The sequence below is a fragment of the Plasmopara halstedii genome (genome assembly GCF_900000015.1).
Source record: "Plasmopara halstedii genome assembly, contig: Scaffold_110, whole genome shotgun sequence".
In the NCBI taxonomy this organism is placed as follows: domain Eukaryota; phylum Oomycota; class Peronosporomycetes; order Peronosporales; family Peronosporaceae; genus Plasmopara; species Plasmopara halstedii.
Genome location: NW_020187031.1, coordinates 2,268,837 through 2,288,132, shown reverse-complemented (window position 1 = coordinate 2,288,132; position 19,296 = coordinate 2,268,837). Strand labels below are relative to the sequence as shown.

Sequence of the window (19,296 nt, the reverse complement as noted above, 5' to 3'; positions counted from 1 at the left end):
CAGGGGACAACTAGTCCTAAGGTGACGGGTGTCTCCACAGACAAAACACCATCCTGTTTTCGAACGCTGCCCGGCAGGTCGGAGCTTCCCCCCCCCTCTTTCTCAGCATAGCTGAGATCCATTGGCTTAGGCTCGCTCAGCGAGATTGTAGAGTGTGGATTCCAGCCAAGTCGTGCCGACCTAAAATTATATTCAACATTTAATGCCACATTCATCGCTTCTTCGAAAGAAGACGGATGCACACGGAAAACTTCCATTCTGGTCACGACAGTGCGGAGGCCCTCCATGAAGACGGTCACCGCGACTGCCTCGGGAAGAGGATCGGCTGCCGTGTCGGGTGGCAAGGAAACGCGATCGCACGCGATATGCCTGGTTAGGTGGCGAGAACACTCGCAAACAGCTGCAGCTTCAGCTCTGTCCAGGAGGAAAATGCCGCTTCAACCAAAATGTCCCACGTCATGGCCCATTCTCGCGCTCGACCACCGAGCTTGAAGATAGCTACCCCCACGCGCGTTTGTTCAATCTGGAGCATGGTGGACGCCATATCCATCTCGACCTCTCTTACCCAGAGCAGGATATTCTCTCCATCTTTGCCCTCGAAGATCTTAACGCTCACCATGAGCGGGTTGGGTCGGTGGGAGTCATCCGTCGCGGACGGTGGCGTCATGGACGCAGTCGACACCGGCATCTTTTGCTGTAGGTGCTCTAGCAGAGCGTTTTCAGAGCTCGAAAGCGCCTAAAGGCGCGCGCTTATTAGTTCAGGCCCTTGCGAAGCAAGGTGTTGCACGCCATCAGGGCCAAGCAGAGACATCAGTTATTTTAAGCCCGTCCTGCATGCCCTGGGGCAAATAAGAGAATTGCTCCATCCTCACAGCGAATCCTTCGAAACGACTTATGTGTACATTATCTACAAGTGCTACCAAGTGCAGCGGGGCGTAGCTCTTTGCTTAGAGAAATCTAAGGTTACCGACCTACGTTCTATACTTGAACCAGTATAGGCGTAGCAGATCGCAATCCGCTACCTCCAAGAGTACCCGCGACCTTGACCCAAGGCAAATATACACTTTCGCTCAGAGTACAAACTGTATTTATCTGTTTTCTTTGCGCTACAGCCGCCTATATCTAAATGTATAAGCTTTTTAAATAATAAAACCAAAATAATATGCATAACTAGTGGCACCCCGCCTCGGAGTGGCTTCTTGTTTCGGCGTAGCCACACCATTGTGTGACTATACCGTCTTGTGTAATCCACACCTTTGTACGGCCACGCCATCTCGTGTGACCCACCCTTTCATACCAGCGTGCGTGTAACCCCGTTAGAGGTCAAGTATGAACCAAGAGGTATATTAAGCAGTTGACTACATTACAATGCGGTACCATCTCTATGGTCGTCTCGAGCTTGCAATTAATTACCGCATGGCCTTGATCAGCTTGAGTCCTAAGTTGTGCGGTGTCTTGACATAGTGCTCTTCTTATACCAAATTGTTTCGGTAAATCATCGCGAGTTTGCTTCGACACACTGACATCGCTACCAACCGACAAATTCAATCGATTTTCATGCTAAAAAAGTACTGAAGCCGTAATGCTGAATCTCTTTCAGTATGCCTTCTTCGTTGAATTTACAGCAGCCCATCGCTGTTGCTTACAAGGGTCATATCGGCGACATTGAGATTAGCAAAGATCATATCTTAGTAGTATCTCCTGACGCAGATGTTGTGATCAGCCACGCATATCACTCTCGACAGATGATCTGTTGAATACGCTGCTCCGAGCATAACTGTTATGAAACCTAATTAGCCTAGAGTCAAGCAGACAGAACTGGCCGGTCTAGTTCATACAGACCCAGTTACTTGGACAAAATGCTATCAACTTGTCGAGTCATGATAACGGTATCACAACAATATCCTGCTGCATCAGTTCTCACAATAAATGGAGTATTGTCATTCGGCAATTAGGGTACTGGTGCTTTTGCAGCGCCAATTTGATCATCAAAACGCTTTCTCTTGCTCTTTTCCCAATCTCAATGTCGTTGTTTCTTTCACCAACTACTCAATGGTAATGCAAGTTCGGCATAGTCTGCAGTTATTCTCCTGTAGTACCTCGCCAGTTCAAGCAAAGTCGGTATTTCTTGCGACACGTTGATTATGATCATCTTTCTATGGCTTGAGTCTTCGTTGCGTCAGCATGAAAGTTTTTTTTCTGATAACGTGCGTCTAAAATGGCAACTTTATATACGCCTAAGTCAAATTGTGGTTCTTGCTCGCAATATCTCTCTCAAAGACTAGGCGAAAAGGAGTAACATGCTGGACGTACTTATCCATGGTCTTTGAGGAAATGCAGATACATTCATGTGCACGACCACATAGTCAAACCTGTTGGATGTCGAATACACATCTTATCATACGTGACGATACAATTGGCATTCCAGTTAAGCCCATCGGTGGACGCACCATTCGTTCAGCTCACGATGCCTATCAAACGCTGTTCTATATTGCCCCAGGAATAACCAGCACCTGCTGATAGCCTTGGTCAATCTTAGTAAAACCTTAGCAGCCGTGTATCTGATCGAATAAATCTTCGACCTTTGGAGAGAACTTTTTGTTTTTTTCTTTGTCGGATAAACTTCGATAGTCGAGCGCCCATCAATTGGTGTGTCCGCATAGCTGTCTTAGATCATTCTGCTTGGAACGGCATACGTCCTCCTTTGCCCTTTTAATATTCCAAAGATATCGACACCGTGTTTTAGAGTGATTGGTTGTAACGTTGCCTATCAAACAACCAATCTTATCTATTAATTCACTTCGCCGATACGACAGCATAGTAAATGTGTTTTAATATACGCTTTTGAAGTTTTTCATGATTATGTTGTACAGGCGTTGAGCGACACTTTTCGTTGAGTCTTTCTCAAACTTTCTCAATGACGCCTGCTCTACCATAAAAAATTATGATTGTGCTGTGCTCCGTCATGTTTCATGACTAAAGCGATTAAACACACTTCGGCGGCAGAATATTCGGAATCTCGATTGAAAACTCTGCGAAAAGCTTCTCAAGTGCTCTGCAATGCTCTGCTTAACTTTAGAGACTATAGCGATCGTATCCATCCATGCTTGCACGTATCGTGTTCGTCTTGATCCAACACTCTATAAAATTTATTCAACCTTTAGTTTATCGTTGTATCAAACTGGTGAAATCATGGCTTCCTTAATATGACAACATGTTAGTTTCTGCCAAATTTCATTCAGTCATAACCACCTCTTTACTAAACATTCGGTGCGCTGCATCTTATCAAGTTGCCATCAATGCCTTCCGCCTGAACTCTTTTCGTCCTTATGACATTCTCGCCAGTTCTTGGCCGACAAATAATGTTTGTGGCTTTGCTATCAGTCATCATTAGCTCGCTCTACTTTTTCATTATGCGTTTTGTATCCATAAGCGTAATTGACGTCTTTTTCGTTCATTCCACCTCATCACAGGCATTGCTCATCCCAAATACCTCGACATCTTCGCTTCCGTCTTCTTCATTTCTATTATTTTTGCTCTCCTTGTTTTGCTTTTTCATCTCAATGTAGATCTGCTTCAGTCGGTCTCACATTTGTTGTCGTTTTGGTTCCCGAGTTCCCTTTTTGATTGTCACCATAGCTGCGTACATTGAGCAGCATAATGTATCCGTGTTCCACAGTTATAGCACGCCATGCTTTGTCTGCTGCTATTATTCATTTGAGAATTATTTCTTCGTCGCATCCTCATGTTGCCGACATCTATTCTGTTATTTCTTTGTCTCCGATTCTATTCTACTTATGAAATCCAATAAAGAACTCAACGCTCCTCCAGACATTCGTGCTTTGTGTAGTCCTGGTTACGGTATCGCATATCTGGTCTGTACTTCTTGTCTAGTACGTACTTGGCTAAACAACGTGATGTTGTCACGCTACGATATGTCTGCGATTTTACATGCATACGCGTCTAGAATGTTTAATGCAGCTCAACAAGTCTTTGCCACTTTTATATTCAAAAATAAACAATCAATCTTCCAATCGATATGGAAAATTTGCAGGCTCAACTATTTGTCTGACCTCGTGTTCAAGCTCCATAAGCGCTTCTGTTCATCGAACACGTTTTTGCTGCCATATAGCAGCAACTCCTTTTGGATTTTCAACCGCCATTGCCAAGCATCGTTACACCATTTTTTCTTGGATTAGAATTCTCTATTTTGAAAGAGGGATTGACTTGATAATGTACAATATATTCTCTCTTTCCATCCATACGGCTTTGGCTTCAAAAAACCTTCGCTCTTCCTGCTATTGGGCTTTCGGCTACTGCTGCTGTATCACCGTTCGACCGTTTAACGGATTTGCCTGGGTCTTTACCAAAAGTTGAATAAATAGCGTCGATCATGTATTTATGGCCCTCAAAATCTCCTTATGCAGGACAATCACTGCCAAAGATCTGAGGGTCCCGTAGGCCACAAGTTCAAATCATAATGACAGGAAAGAAAGAGTACAACAGCTGGAAAACCATATAGCAGAGGCTCCGGCTTGACCAACTGGTGCTACCAAATGTAACAGGACCGACTGCCTATTACTTGCTTGCGCTTAATCTGCAAGGAAATGATTTGGGGGTTGCTGAGAAAAAAGTGTATAAATAACTATGAAAGCAACTGCATACAAACTCTATCATTTTACTGTTCTTGGTGAAACATTATTATTATTTAGTAAAATGTTCTACTGTATGATCAATTTTATGCATAGATATAAGACATCATCAATTTGACGCTGCATTTATGGTTTGAAAATTTCTCACGTGCATGCTACCAGGTTCACCAGCCGGGCTGTGTGCCGCTTCCGCTAACAAATTTCATTCGCTCTAGACTCCGTAATCGCATTGTGAAACATAATGATTAAAAGGTCAGCAAGAAGCATTTGCTGACTGTAGTGATGAGTTGGAGTCTGCGGTGAGGGCTGCAAGAGCGCAGAACGTAATCAAATGTTGCAAATCCAGAACGCTGATTGGCCATGAAGTCGAAGAATGAGAACAGGTCAGACACCCGAGTGATGTTCATAGGTCCAATAGATCATACTTCTTGGTCTCTGACGGATGTTATAAAGACTGGTCTGCTATTTCAAAAATCATTTTTATTGAAGTAACTTTATCCAAACTAATACTTAATTCAAACGTTTTACCTTTTCTAAAATTAAAATTTTATTTTACGTACGGCTAGCAGCTCATGTCCCAGACTTTTGAATAGTTTTAATTACTGTGATTTTGAATCACTGTACCGTGTTTTAATATTTGATGGTACCAAATCTGTAAGGTCTCTCTTAGTTGTGGACCACACAGAAGTTCACACTTACTTTGTCTTCTCACAACACTGGACGTGACCGCTTCAAGTTTAACCATTGTAGCGTAGATTGCAGCTACATTCTGCACTTTTTCGTGTCTACACTTACTAACGTCGTATACCTGGAAGTCCGATCCCAAGCTTCATTTTTAAAGGCGCAACAAATCCAATCGAATCTCATAACCGACGCACTTAATCGACTTTTTGACGAGAAATGCCGAGATGTTCTGCAATGAAAAAGCCTCAGTAACTCTCCAAGTCCCGACCAAACACCGTCGCTCTCATCAGTACATGTACAGCCTAACCGTACCTAGAGGCGAAAGCGCTCATCGCTCCCCGCTGATGCAGGATTCCTAACGTCCGCGCCCTTTTCCATCGTTGGGAAATTCTTCAGCACCCCTGCTGTAGAGTTCACAGTGATGATCAGCTCGCTACCGACGAATCATATCCAGATCAAGGAGCCCAACTTTCTTCACTGCAGCCACTTGAGTCTCACCGACGTTTGCCCAAATCACGTTGTGATTACGGTTTTAAATAATCTAAAGTCTCACGCAGCTGGTGCGAAGTTTCTTCGCTCCTTCGTGTGAAGATATTCCCTTCAAACACTTAGCATAATGAGCGTGAAAAATCCGCCCCGCGCGCAATTTCTTAAAACACGGTCATAAGTTCCCATGAGTATTGTCTGCGCTTAGAGCAGTAGCGGTTGGAGAAATCCAAGGGGTTCATCGTTGGTACTAGAAGCTCATAATATTTCCGCTGAGTATATGACTCAGTGTGCACATTATGTGAGACAAACACACCGTCTGACCCACCCCAGGCTTTGTAAGCCAAATTCAAGACAACGACGTCCATCTTGACCGTTTTCTCATGCCTGACTCTCCAAAGTTCAAAACGTGACTTGGGCGTCAAGGTGACCACCCATCATCTAAAAATTCTGCTACTTGCTGCCCGCTCGTCTGCATGATATAGCTGCAACAGCTACCGACAAAGGGTATGTTCCACTGCAAGGTCAGTAGCCCGCCGCTTTTGGGGTCACGCTGCGACAAGTGATCTTGTCTTGTAAAGGCTGAGGTTGCACCAGGTCGTAAGCAGTCATTGCAAGAGGGCATCTTTTCGAATTGAATGCTCAAGTACCCGCGCATTCGTAATTTGAAAGTAACCTTTCACTCTACCAGATACTTGTCGAAACACTGGTGCAAACGCCGGTCCACCAAACGTTATACGTTAATGTGGGCCACCCCTTGCTGATCGAGCTGTTACGATGGAAATCGACTTTCTCGCGGCTGGCAATTGGTAGTGATGACACATAATTTTTTTCAGAGAGTCAATACGCGTGTCAGAGGCTGAGACGAGCCAGAAATTTGGATTTTCTCTCCGAGCTGTGTCATTTCACCGCCTGACTTTTGGAGTAGACCAAGCAGTTCAAAAAGGGGATTGTACTCCAGCTACAGAAGGTGTTGCATCGTCTGCAACAGAGCAATTAACAAAACCGTGGTATGGATTTAGTAACTTCACATAGAATTTTGGGCGTGTTCGCATCAGCCTTAGGATATTCCGCGTATAACTCAATCCTCTTTTCGTTACCACTGCGGACGATCCGATGTAGCGCGGTCGCAACTTGGTCTTACAGACTGCATATTTGGGTGGCTTTATAGCATTTAGTCGAACCTTTCGCTTCACAATATATATTGTGCTTTCCGCCTGCTTCTGGCATTGAATTGTTGCGTCGTTTGTCTTGGTGCGCTCGGTCGTAGTGACTGCGCACCTTGCACATTACTACGTCATGGAAGGTTCAGACTCGAAAACCGGATCCTTTTGGTGAGGTGAGACATGCAGGCCTAAGAGATGGCGATGGAATATTAGATGCCATAATTGTCATCAACAAATGTTTTTGTTCTGGCCATAAACAAAAACTTTAAAGTCTCAACCCCAGCCTGGTTGCGAGGATAATGTAGACATTTTCCGTGGCGGATCATCCATTAGATCACCCCAATTTGCTCTTCTGGCCATGGTCCTGGCTATAGGGGCATCTATAAAACCGATCACTCCTTTCCAGAAGCAACATGAATTTGAGTATACCTTTGAAGTCTACACGAAGCATGCAAACGTCCACAACTTTATCGTCAGCACCACAAAGGTCAATATCCGATGCTGCGGGAATATAATCAATCTCGTCGATAGCGAAGAAAAATAATATTTCACAATAAAGTATGTGCCTTTATTATTCAAAGTGCTGAACATCTTAAATTCCAGATTCCAGATCCAACCAAATCGCCAACATGTTTTTTGGAAGACGACGAGGAAGATCTGAACCCACTACCAAAACGAATGTTTTGAATTGAATGCAAAGGTACTCTGACAGATCATGCAATGTCACAATTAAAGCCATTGCAATTTCATCTTGCAATCGATCATTTATCAGTCGGACTGTCTTTCTTCCGTCAAACCGCTCGCGTCATCCAAAGCCATCGCAATTGCACGAAGAATGCCACCATTTGGTAGGCCAATTTGCCCGGATGTTTGTCGGCGTGAATCTGAACACAATATTTGACAGGTCGCTGACAATAATACATGGCGTTTCTCGATTGCTGCTAACTGCAGCAAACACTTCAAAGTGTCTTTCATGTATGCTTGCATTCGAGTGTGCGTCTTCTTAAATGTACTACATAGCCTACACCTTGTTGCTGTCTTTATCTCCAATGAACACACATCTGAAAAACTAATTCAATCACATCGCTCGATTGCTGTATGTTCTGCTTATCGACTGGCGAGACAAATCGATCCCCGCAATTCTGTGGGGTAAACACAACGACTTGGCAACATTCATCAAATCAATCACAAAGAGCTGAAGCATGTGCAGTTTTATAAAGTCGCGCATGTACTCTCAGTGCACTACCGAGATGAAGAGTTAGTGTCTGAAAGATACGACTTGATGGTTTGCGTTTGGAGGCACGTTTCAGTGGAAGGTGATCAGACGATTGCTACTGATGAATCACTTTCAGTTTTAACTATCATGTCTGCATCCTGGTGGATAACAGCTGCTGCAGTGTGCCCGTTATATGAAACATAAATTATTGTCATGATCACACTGTGATCTCCAGAGTTGGTGATTTCCAACAACGAACCGCGATTCGCAACCTTAATCTGACTGACAACTTTGATACAAAGATGGTTGCTTTCGGCATTTTGTTGCTGCCAGGCCAGTATCTCATTATGGGCATGTTCTGGTTGACCAAGACCACTGGTTGGAATACGTACGTACTAACAAATCACTCTCGAAAATTCGAGGCCGCAACCTTTACCAAACAGACGACCAGGAAATGCCTTATAGGGCAGGCTGCTAATTGCTGTGCGATTTAAGTCTATTCTTGTATTTCAAAGCTAAGAAATCTGACTCGTGTAGAGCCAACCCGCCGGCAAGCTTTTTGAGAACTGTCCTTTCATATCGTCCTAGGCATGATCAAACATCGTCGTATGGTTAGGATTGCTCTGGACCCAAGAAACTCTTGTCTAGTACAGACCAAGTCCTTTTAAAGTAAAGGTCATTTGCACATCCCAGGTGTGAATCTTGTGTGAATGTGAGATAATTACTCTCTTTTTATTAGCTACGTCATCGCTCAACGTTTTGTTGCATCAATTCGTGGACCATTCCAAGCCTCACAAAGGAATTCTCCCCTGACCAGCCAGCCACCATGCGATCATTTCCTCTTGCTCTTCTCTTCGCTTTTGCTGTTGTATCACGCGAAGCCCACGTTGATGACACTCATGATCGTGAACAAGTACGTGAGCTCACAAGCTTTAAAAGAGTCAACGACTCTAACGAGGAGAGATTTTTTCAAGGACTTGCTGATCTTAGCCTTGAAAGGATGGGTGGTATGGAGCTCAAAGTCTTGAGGAAATCCAAACCAGATTTCGAGACTACTTTCCTTAATCGCATCAAGTCAACAGTAAAAGGAGCAAAATCGCCTTTCGACCGTCGACGTTTAGGAAGCTATCACAGGAAAATGCTGGTGAGTTTTTCACGAAATCTGGTTATTACTTTGCGTTGTACCGATCCCTACGTAAAATCTACGATGACCTTACACTGGCAGAGCACATGCAGAACGCGATAACGACTTCTTCGTCATCCAAAGTCACTAGGATGTTCTTCAGAATGCTGATAAGGGACCTTCAAAGGAAAGGTTTTTCGTTAGCTCATCTTGTGAACGCGAGAAAGGCTGATTTTCACTCCATCAACTGGAATAGTCCTTCTTTCTCCGTATATGTCGTTCTCGTTCGTATCAAAGGGGGCGTATTGGCAGACTATCCTTATTTTGCCCTGCTGAAGGAGTTAGCACGAGACGGGCTTGGTGTGGGACAACTCATCGAAACAATTTACACTGGTAAACGTGCAGGAATCCCGGAGGTGCTTCGTCAGTCAATTCTCGATGATTTGATGCGTCTATGGAAGAAAAAGAAAACAAGTTCGACAGAGGTATTTTCGATTCTTTTTGGTCATATGAAGAGCGCCGAAATTTTGAAATCCCCGGTTCTTGATTTCTGGGACGACTACAGGAAATTTGTGTGGCCGGCTACGAACAGGTCGAAGATGTTGCTAGATGGACTGCTAACACACGTGAATGGCGACATAGGTGTATTAAATTCGATAATTCAGGAAGCAAAGCAGGTCAAACAGACGAACGCCGATGCTATTGCTGTGGAGACGTTGCTGGTAAGCCGAGAAAAACTTCATAAATTATGAACCAGGTTCCGTAAAATGAATTTTCGCGAATGGCTTGAGACGATTTCGTTGCGATTACTGTTGGATTTGAACTCGTTCTACTTCACTTTGTTGGGGTTTGATTGCTTGCTTCAGCGTAGTTATTACATTTTGACCAACCTCTTTGCTTAGTTAAAACTTGTTGCTATATTCATTTTCTTTCATATTCTATAATACAAAATAGTGATAAAATATTGCGCTTTTTAGACTGCAAAGTATTATAATACTATCGAAAAATTCTTAACGCGAAAGTTTCGCCGAGGTATTTGGACAGATGAACTTGTGCTTTCCGTCCTTGGTGGAACGGTATACTTGGTGTCAATTTCGTCAAGCTCTGATCTTCGTGCAGGCAAATCATGTCATACTGAGGAATGGCAACATTGTCTAATTAGTATCACCTGAAACTTTGAAGTGCAGGCTCTACTGATGAAAGATCTATTGGAAAATGTTCAAGTCCGCAGATGCTGACCCTCACCCACAGCAGATTGAGTCAGCAGTGGATCAAAACTAGCTTCAGGAATGTTCAAGCCTGCTAATTGTCTTGTTTTTCAGCTGTACAGAATACATCCTCAATGCAGACTGCGCTTTTTCAATTGCTGTACTATTGTTTCTTCCGCTTAAGTGACCTGGTATGATATGTAGATAATCTGAAAACTCCTCTATAAAGTTATACTTGTGTGTACCACACTATGACGTGTTGTAAAATTGCACGATGGAGTATCGACGCACGAAGATTCTAGAAGGATCCACGAGTATTGATGTGAAACATAATACAGAAAGACAATGATGGTAAATTGCAAAGTGGTGATGCCTCCAATCTAATGTATACTTTCTGTTGTCGCACATATACAAATTTGTTAATTTAGAAATTTACTCGATAACGAGATCAGTTAGTACATCAATGAAGATGGGTAGTCTATCCAACATTTAGCCCGCCTGTCTTTATTCTGAGGGATGGCTAGGTTGCGCCATTGATTCTCTACAGTACGTAAATTACAAATGATCATTGAATTCGCTTGAGTGCGAATATAGCCAGCTCAAGCAAACGTAAACATAATCTAAATCAGTAGTTGCACAAACCCGTAATAGCAGATTGTAAGAGATTGCGCGGCCGTAGACTTTAGACAAATTTACCACAAACTTTTTAAAACTTGGCTTTGTCACATATGATGGCTGTATGAACTCCGATTATCCCTTTATTGATATACCACGACAGAAAAGTCGCTGACTCTTTCTTCATTCAGCAGACAAAACAACTTAAACTTTATAGTAAATTACAAATACTCATGCTCGAATCCGTCACATCTGTGCGCTTACAATAAAAATTGAGACTTCCATCCTCTTTTCGAAGATTCAAGTGAATGAGCTGGTCGAAGAATAGAATACAGTCGTGATCATTTTCTAGAATAATCTCTTCAATAATAGCGCATCTCACTGATTTATGAAATTTATCACCCAGGAAAGAGGTGATGGGGACATATAACGCGTAGGTTGGTGTGCGACGGAGTATGTCAAAATGCCGGACTCTTCGACTGACTACCAACAATCCACTAGAATCGACATCATGAAGTTTGCACCTCATTTTTCAACTGGCCTCTAAACCCTGAAGACGAATATTATCGAAGAGCTTATTTCGACTCTTCTATCTTTGAAACTCACTCATCATTAGACTCGCTGCTGCGTTGGCACTGGAGCTTTGACAAGGCCAGCATGATCATTTAAAACGCTTTCTCTTGCTCTTTTTAAAATTTTCATGTTGTTGTTTCTTTCATCAATTCAGTCAACGGTAATGCAAGTTTGACAAAGTCTGCGATGAATTTCCTGTAGTGTCCACCAGCTCAGAGAAGTCTGTAATTCTTTGCGATCCGTTACTTATGATCATCTCTCTTGGCTTAGATTCTTGTTTACCTCAACGTAAAATCCTGTTTCTGATATTTCGTGTCCAAGGACGCCAACTTTTTCCACGCCAAAGTCACATTTTGTGGGCTTGCGTACGACCTCCCACTCAAAGAACTCGACAATTTTTGAAAGTGTTCATCCCAGATCTTCGAGAAGATGCAGATATATTCATGTGCACGACCACATAGTCAAACCTGTCAAATGTCGAAAACACATCTCATCATACGTGACCATACAATAAGCATTCCTGTTAAGCCCATCGGCGATAACCCCGATCGATCTTAGTAAACACTTAACAGCCGTGCATCTGATTAGATAAATCTTCGACGCTGGGAAGTGGAATTTGTGGGGGGGGGGTTGTGAATTGAAATTTCGAAAGTCTAGCACCGATCAAATTGGTGAATCTGCATTAACGATCTTCAACTATGAGGCTTAAGACAGCGTACGTCCTTCTTCGTCTCGCTTTAATACTCTTAAGATATTTGATACCCAGTCATTGAGCGATAGTTTTTCTCTAATTTTTTACAAACTAATACAATGACGCTTGCTCTACCAGAGAGGATTTTAATGGCGAAGTGCCGGTTTTTGCGTCAGACTTCATAACTAAAGCGAGTTAAACAGCACGCTTTAGTGTGTCCGGAATATCGGTTGAAAATACATTTTTACTTTACCAAAAGCTTGTTGAAGGGGCACTTCGGATTCTACAGTGATCGTAATCATCCATGCTTGCATCTTATAAACTGTCTCTCCAGTATCGTCTTATTCTTGATCAAAACACTGAGAAGTTCCGTCGACTTCCAGTCTATGGTTGGATCAAGCTGTTATATTTTGATTTTCTTAAAATAACAACATGTTACTTTCTGCCAGATCCGATTCGGTCGTAAACACATCTTTAATACACACCCGTTTAGCTGCATCTTCTCGTCCACCTATACTCTCTTCACCATCATAACGTTCTTGCCAGTTCATGGAACACAAATTAAATTTGTAGCCCCACGATCAATTGAATAAGCACAATCCTCCAGGTCATGATGCCCTTTGGATTCATAAGCTTACTTGACGTCTTCATCGTTTAATCTACTTCGACCCGGGCGCTATGATTCTAATATTAACGTAGATCTGCTTCAATCGGTCTCACATTCGTTGTCGTTTAGGTTCCCGAGCCTTTTTCCTGATTGTGGCCATAGCTGCGCACAGTGAGCAGCATAACGTATCGGTGTACCACATTTATAGCACGCCATGCTTGTCTGCTGCTGTTATTCATTTGAGAACTATTTCTTCGTCGCATGCTCATGTAGTCGATCTCTATACTGCCATTTTCCTGTCGTAATCTGCACGCGGTGTATCTCCGGACAGTATGCTTTTCATCTAAACTTTTCGCAGATATTGATGCATACTATTTTAGAATGACCATCAATTAGCAACACCCCATCTAAATAGTGCTTAACCATTTTGATTGCACTTTTAAGCTATCAGTAGAGGTCGTCTTCTGTCGCTACATTTTCAGAATCCAAAGCATACTAGAATGAAGCTAATTCCAGAAACAGCATACGATTTTGCAAATGTTTGTTTGTTTGTTAGACAGTCGTGCGACCTCAAAACACTAGGCGATGTAAGGAAGCGATTTACAGCTCAACATCAGTATCATGTACACTTGATTGATTGGCCCATCATACTCTGAAATTGCAAACGTTTCCATGCATTTAATTGATCCACACAAGACTACGAAGACATTTCGTGTAGCGAGTTAAATTATAGATTTTGATTTCCTTCATCGTTGCTGTTTTTCTTTAAACCTTGCTAGCAATCAGCGCCAATGAAATGACTTGGACTACTAAGATCTCATAACCTTTCAGATGAGCCTTCGCCAAATCTCCTTGATGATTCTAGCAAAATTGTAAATGCATTCGGCGCTGGACAGTGTTATCCTACTTCAAGTATTCCGAGATAAATATATAATTCACGATAGATGACCGACTATTCTTTGCGATCCATGTCAGCAGCTTTGCACAAGCATATAAATTTACGTCCGCGGCTTCACGGGAAGCAAATCCCAAGTTCTTGCCGGCCGGACGCCACAAACCACGCCCGCCACGGGCGACGGATCTTCTCGTCGAGGATTCGGAGGAAGACGACGACAATTCGGATATTTCTTTCCCAGGATGGGAAGAAGAGGAGGGCGAGATGCGACAACGGCGCGACATGAGCCCTGCTCGAACCTTGCGGATACCTTGTCCATTTTCTGACTCTTGACTTCCGGGGAGGTCTTAGTATTACCAATCGCCTCGACGAGGCACAGGAGCAGCAATCGGAGGCTGCCCACAGCGCGGCTCTCATGCGCTCGTATCCACGTTAGTTCCATCAGCCTCGTGTAAAGTACGGCTTCCACTCGGCGGATCCCGCTACTGAAGCGAAAGACGAGATCACTGATCATTAGGCGTCTACGTAGTCGGCCCCCCCACCACAACACAAGCTGAGCTTGACCAGCAGAAAGATTTTCCGAGCTCGCTGCTTGGTATCTCAGCAAATTCCAGTGGATAAGTACCGCACTCGACTTCGCGCTCAAATAGGAGACGCTCCTAGTCCCGCTATGCGGTTTATTCCTGTGGTTCTCTTCCCTGGCGAACCCGCTGCACATGAAGAGCTTTTTGAGCGATGGGTGCAGCAGCGCCAGAAACTTTCCTCGTTGTCCAACTTGCAGTGGATCCACACGAAAGTGGACGTGCGCGTGGAACGCCATCTTCGATCTGAGTTTTATAATCTCAAGGCGCAACGCCGACTCCTAAGTATTGTTGCCCTGCGACAGATGGAATAATCCATTTCCTCCCGCGATCTCTGTGGATTCTCACACTGGTGAGTCTACAACCACAACAGCTCAGGGTCATCGCTTGAGCTCATCTTGTGACTCTTTGACCTCCCGGGGTACTGCCAAGAAGCGCGGGGCGTACGACAACGCGGAGCGTCTTGATCTCTCTGATCATAAGCGTCTACGACATCTGGGCAGTCTTGCCGAAGTGGCACCTCAAACTCCCACAGGTTCTCGGAGTTTGGGTATTCCCGCCACCTTACAAGATATTGGTTTGACCCCGTCGACGACGTCGACCCACAAAACGTTCCACGTGATAGTGGACGCCATCATTCTCATCGAGAAGAGTCCGCGGCGGACGATGACGACTTGGTCGATTGCCATCCGGTGACTCGCGATGCACTTTGAGCTCTGGAGGACAAAGTCAGTCCTCATCGGCACTTATAACACAGTTGTCCAGGCCCCACTGAGCGTATGCACAGACACAATTTAACAATATTTTCGTCCACAGTCGTGCGGAGCACGGGATATAAAGAGAACCACATCGTCCATTTCAGAGCAGTGCTCGAGTGAATACGCTGTATACTGATGCAGACAAGTGCACCTTCGGCGCCGAAGAAATCCCGTTATGGGATGCTTTATCGGGAAGCGTGGCCTTCGAGCGCACCCCGCCAAGGTCAAAGTCTTTGTGCACTAGCCGTTTCGAAGAATTAGATAGACTTGCGCAAGTGGCTTGGCCTCGCCAAGTACTTGCACTAGTAAAGCGAGAATTGTGCAGAAATGGCACGGCCATTGACGGATTGTCTTACGGAAGATGAGGAATGGTGTTGGGACACTGAGAATGGGGAGGTTTTTGACGGGGTCAAAGACAGCCTCCATCATGCACCAATAGTGGTATTGCCAAACCCCGATCGACCTTTCAGAGTCATCTGTGACGCTTCCGACTTAGCCGTCGGCTGTGCACTGCTGCAAAAAACGTCGAGGAGCGAGATCGGGTGATCGCGTTCGACTCTCGCTTGCTTAAGGCTGCAGAGAAAAATTACCAACTCCACGACAAGGAATTACTTGCGATGAGTATGCATTTGTCGAGTTCAGGGTGTACTTGTTAGACTCAAAGCCGTTTGTGATCTCCACAGATCATGCGTCACTACGCACTGTGACTCAGTCGCCTCATATCTCACAGGGATGGCCAAGTGGCTCACCTTTACCTTTTGGTGACGTCGTCAGTGACAGATTTTATCCGCGCCGCGTACGCGGGTGGTGATATTTGCGCAGAGTTGCTGCAGGCTCTCGGGAGCAAGAAGTTTTGAAGTTCGTGCAAAGTTGGCGGTGGGATTGCGCGTACGGTTACACCGATATTCGTTTAATGACGGATTGCTGTATTATAGCACCGATGTGACGGATACGCCACGAATTGTGGTTCCTCACGGTTAGGACTTGAAAAACCTTAACTTATCCACTATGATGCACACGATGCCCCACTTAATGGTCATCTCGGTCGTGAGAAGACGTACAGCTCTGTGAGTTGCCATTACTGGTGGTACAAATGGACGAGCACATATGTGCACACGTGTAAGACGTGACACGGGAAATCCCCTCGCCAAATGCGGCGGCGCCGCTGGCCAGTTTACCGATACCCTCCGGGTGTTTGCAGTCGATGAGTATGAAATTTGTGTCCGGCCTGCCGAAGGACTCGGCGGGCAACACGGGTGTGGTGACCTTTGTGGACCGTTTGAGCAAGATGACTGATCTTGATGTGGTGCCGGACACCATCGACGGTGTAGGTAAAGCGATGCTGTTTGCGGATCATGTCTAACGACAACATGGACCCCCGGAGTCAATTGTTTCTGACAAAGACCCACGTTTCACTGAAAAGGTTTGGTCTACAATCTTCATGATGCTGGGAACCAAGTTGACTATGTCAATAGCGGACCATCCGCTGACGATGGTCAAACTGAGTGCGTAAATCGCGTCGTTAAAAATGTCCTTCGCAGCGTCTGTGCTGAGACACCGATGCGCTTGACCGCCATGCTGCTTCTTGTGAAGTTCGCACTAAACAATGTAGGGCATGCGTCTACCGGCTACACGCCGTTCTACGTGAACGAGCTCGTTCTTTTTCGCGTTCCGCTAACGTCGCCATCCCATGGTTCAGGGCTTGGTGAGGGAGGAAGAGCCGAGTGGCTAGCTGATGTCAAACCTCTCACTTTGCTTAAAAAAGTCGGTGACTTTCTGTCTATCAGACTAAGGAGGTTCGCGATGCAATGGCTGAAAGCCAAGACATGCAGAAGGATATACAGACGGAAGAGATAGTGTAAATGTTATAAACTTTGAGGTCGGAGACCTGGTAGTATTAAATATTTTAAAGCTTCATACACATGCAATTTCTACTGTCAGTAAGACAGCGCTCTGTCCACAGTTTATCGGACCTTTTAAGGTTGTGGTGAAGCGTAGCCTTTCGTATACGCTAAAACTTCCGAAACGGATGCGCACCCACCCGGTGTTTTATATGCACTTGCTCAAGCCGTACCGGGATCCGGTGCAAGTAAATGCGGAAGCGTTGGCGCTGGAGCGGCGCCCACAGGTGCTCGACCACCCAGAAGCTACACCAGCAACTGGTTTTGAGCACGGAGTGCAACGATCTTCATCTCCAACGGCGTTAAGCGCTCCATCTTCGCATGAAGCGACTTATTCGTCTGCCCAACGGCTACGAGCCACTCAAACAGAGCACGAGAGCTCTCGCTGTTTTAATCAGATTATTTATTAAATTCAAAAATAAACACCATATTCAAAAAATTTTAAATTATATAAAAATTTAAATTTAAAAAAAATATAAGTAAAAAGTCTCTACCAATTAAGTTATAAGCAAAGTTTTATTTTTTTATAATTTTAGTATATATTAAGGTCTTCCGCGCAGCGGTTTGCGACCCCAGCATGACGCTCAGCGGAGTCTCGATCTCGATGGACCTCGTTTTAAGAGCTCGAAAATCATTGCGAGTCACTGGACGACGATTGGCCCCGTCGTTATCGTCCGCCACCGACTCTTCTCATCGAGTATGGTGGTGTCCACTATCACGTGAAATGTCTTGTGAGTCGTCGTCGTCGCCAGGGTAAAACCCAGTATCTTGTGAAGTGGCGGGGATACCCCGATTCCGAGAACTTGTGGGAGTTTGAAATGCCTTTTTGGCAAGACTATCCAAACGTCATGGACGCTTATGATGAGAGGGATCGTGACGTTCTGCGTCACCGCACGCCCCGCAAAGCAGAAGGGTCATGATTGAGCTCAAGCTCTGGCCCTGCGCTGCTGCGAATGCAGACGTGAGAGACCACAGAGCTCGTGGGAGTTTGAGGGAGTAACCCATACGTTGCAGGGCAACAATCTGAAGGAAGTCGGCGTTGCGCCTTGATTTTGGCAAACTCGAACCGATGGCGTTCCGCACCTCCCGGTGGCTTAACTATAAGTTGTGCATCGCGGGAGCTGCACCCATCGCTCAAAGAGCTCTTCTTCATCTGCAGCTGTTTTGCCTGGGGTCCGCATAGAGGGTGCAGGAGCGCCTCCTCTTTGAGCACGAAGTCGAGTGCGACACGTATCCACCGGAATTTCATAAGGAACCAAGAAGCAAGCTTGGAGAGCTTTTCGTTCGTCTAGCCCAGCTTGTGTGATGGCCGGGGACCCTATCACGTAAACATCCAACGATTGAGTGATCGCTTCCTTCGCTTCAGTAGCGGGATCCGCCGAGCGGAAGCCGTATTCCACACGAGGGTCTAGGACACACCGTGGATGCGCGCACAGAGCCGCTTTGCGAACAGCATCCAGCTGCTGCTGCTGTGCCTCATTGAGGCGATTGGTTATGATACCACTTCCCTCGAAATTCGAGAGTTCGGGGAACGAACACGGCGCCCGCAAGGTTTGAGCAGGACGCACGTCGCGCCTCTGGGGCACCTCACTTTCTTCTTGTTCCCATCCTGGGAAAAGAGTATCCGACTCGTAGTCACTTTCCGCCAAATCGTCGACGAGGTAATTTATCGCCCGTGACCGGTGTGGCGTGCGGTCGGGAGTAGACATCGCGTCTGAGTCCTTGGTCGTGCGACACTGTCGCTGACAATGCGCTGCGCGGTAGTCGGTTACCGAGAGCTTGGACTACGTTTCCCTTAAGGCCTAGAGTAGACTCTCCGGAGTTGCACCGCGTGCGGGGACGAAAAAAGGCTCTGCCTGCGGGTGTTCTCGGAACCAGTAACGCTGGGTGTCTTCCGTGTCTTCGACACAGGGCTCGTTGAGCAAAGGTTTCTTGACGAAGGTCCTGATGATGTTGTGGTCTCTTACGCACGCAAGCCTTGTTTTAAGCGACAGTTGAATGTGAATTGTAGGTGTTCACAATCTTAATGGAAGAGATTTCACCTGCCCTGGTATGAAGGGTGTGGGTTACACAAGGTGGTGTGATCTCGCAATACTGTGGGTTACACAATATGGTGTGACCAAACAATGGTCCGGCTACA

The 19,296-nt window shown here is 45.2% G+C and overlaps 4 protein-coding genes across 4 annotated transcripts; 3 read left to right on the top strand and 1 right to left on the bottom strand.

Annotated features, from left to right (window-relative positions):
• Positions 1-2,783: 2,783 nt before the first annotated feature.
• Positions 2,784-3,783, top strand: PHALS_15004 (uncharacterized protein). Its single transcript, XM_036407090.1, has one exon. It carries the CDS (start codon positions 3,215-3,217, stop codon positions 3,392-3,394), a length of 180 nt encoding a protein of 59 aa, XP_036262988.1. The 5' UTR covers positions 2,784-3,214; the 3' UTR covers positions 3,395-3,783.
• Positions 3,784-4,421: 638 nt separating this feature from the next.
• On the top strand, positions 4,422-4,645 carry PHALS_00458 (uncharacterized protein; the record flags this gene model as incomplete). Its single annotated transcript, XM_024716512.1, has 2 exons — positions 4,422-4,457; positions 4,526-4,645. 2 exons carry the CDS (start codon positions 4,422-4,424, stop codon positions 4,643-4,645), a joined length of 156 nt encoding a protein of 51 aa, XP_024572509.1.
• Positions 4,646-7,680: 3,035 nt separating this feature from the next.
• Positions 7,681-10,633, top strand: PHALS_00457 (uncharacterized protein; the record flags this gene model as incomplete). The annotated part of the gene is made up of 11 exons (XM_024716501.1): positions 7,681-7,836; positions 7,893-7,981; positions 8,440-8,592; positions 8,858-8,873; positions 8,944-9,211; positions 9,280-9,348; positions 9,430-9,812; positions 9,893-9,899; positions 9,970-10,049; positions 10,305-10,446; positions 10,515-10,633. The coding sequence occupies 11 exons, from the start codon at positions 7,681-7,683 to the stop codon at positions 10,631-10,633; spliced, it is 1,482 nt and encodes a 493-aa protein (XP_024572508.1).
• Positions 10,634-12,755: 2,122 nt separating this feature from the next.
• On the bottom strand, positions 12,756-12,965 carry PHALS_00456 (uncharacterized protein; the record flags this gene model as incomplete). Its single annotated transcript, XM_024716490.1, has 2 exons — positions 12,756-12,798; positions 12,847-12,965. 2 exons carry the CDS (start codon positions 12,963-12,965, stop codon positions 12,756-12,758), a joined length of 162 nt encoding a protein of 53 aa, XP_024572507.1.
• Positions 12,966-19,296: the final 6,331 nt, after the last annotated feature.

What these genes read in the sequence shown, in the direction of transcription:
- PHALS_15004 (XM_036407090.1), top strand. Translation starts at nt 3,215, where the DNA reads ATGTTAGTTTCTGCCAAATTTCATTCAGTCATAACCACCTCTTTACTA.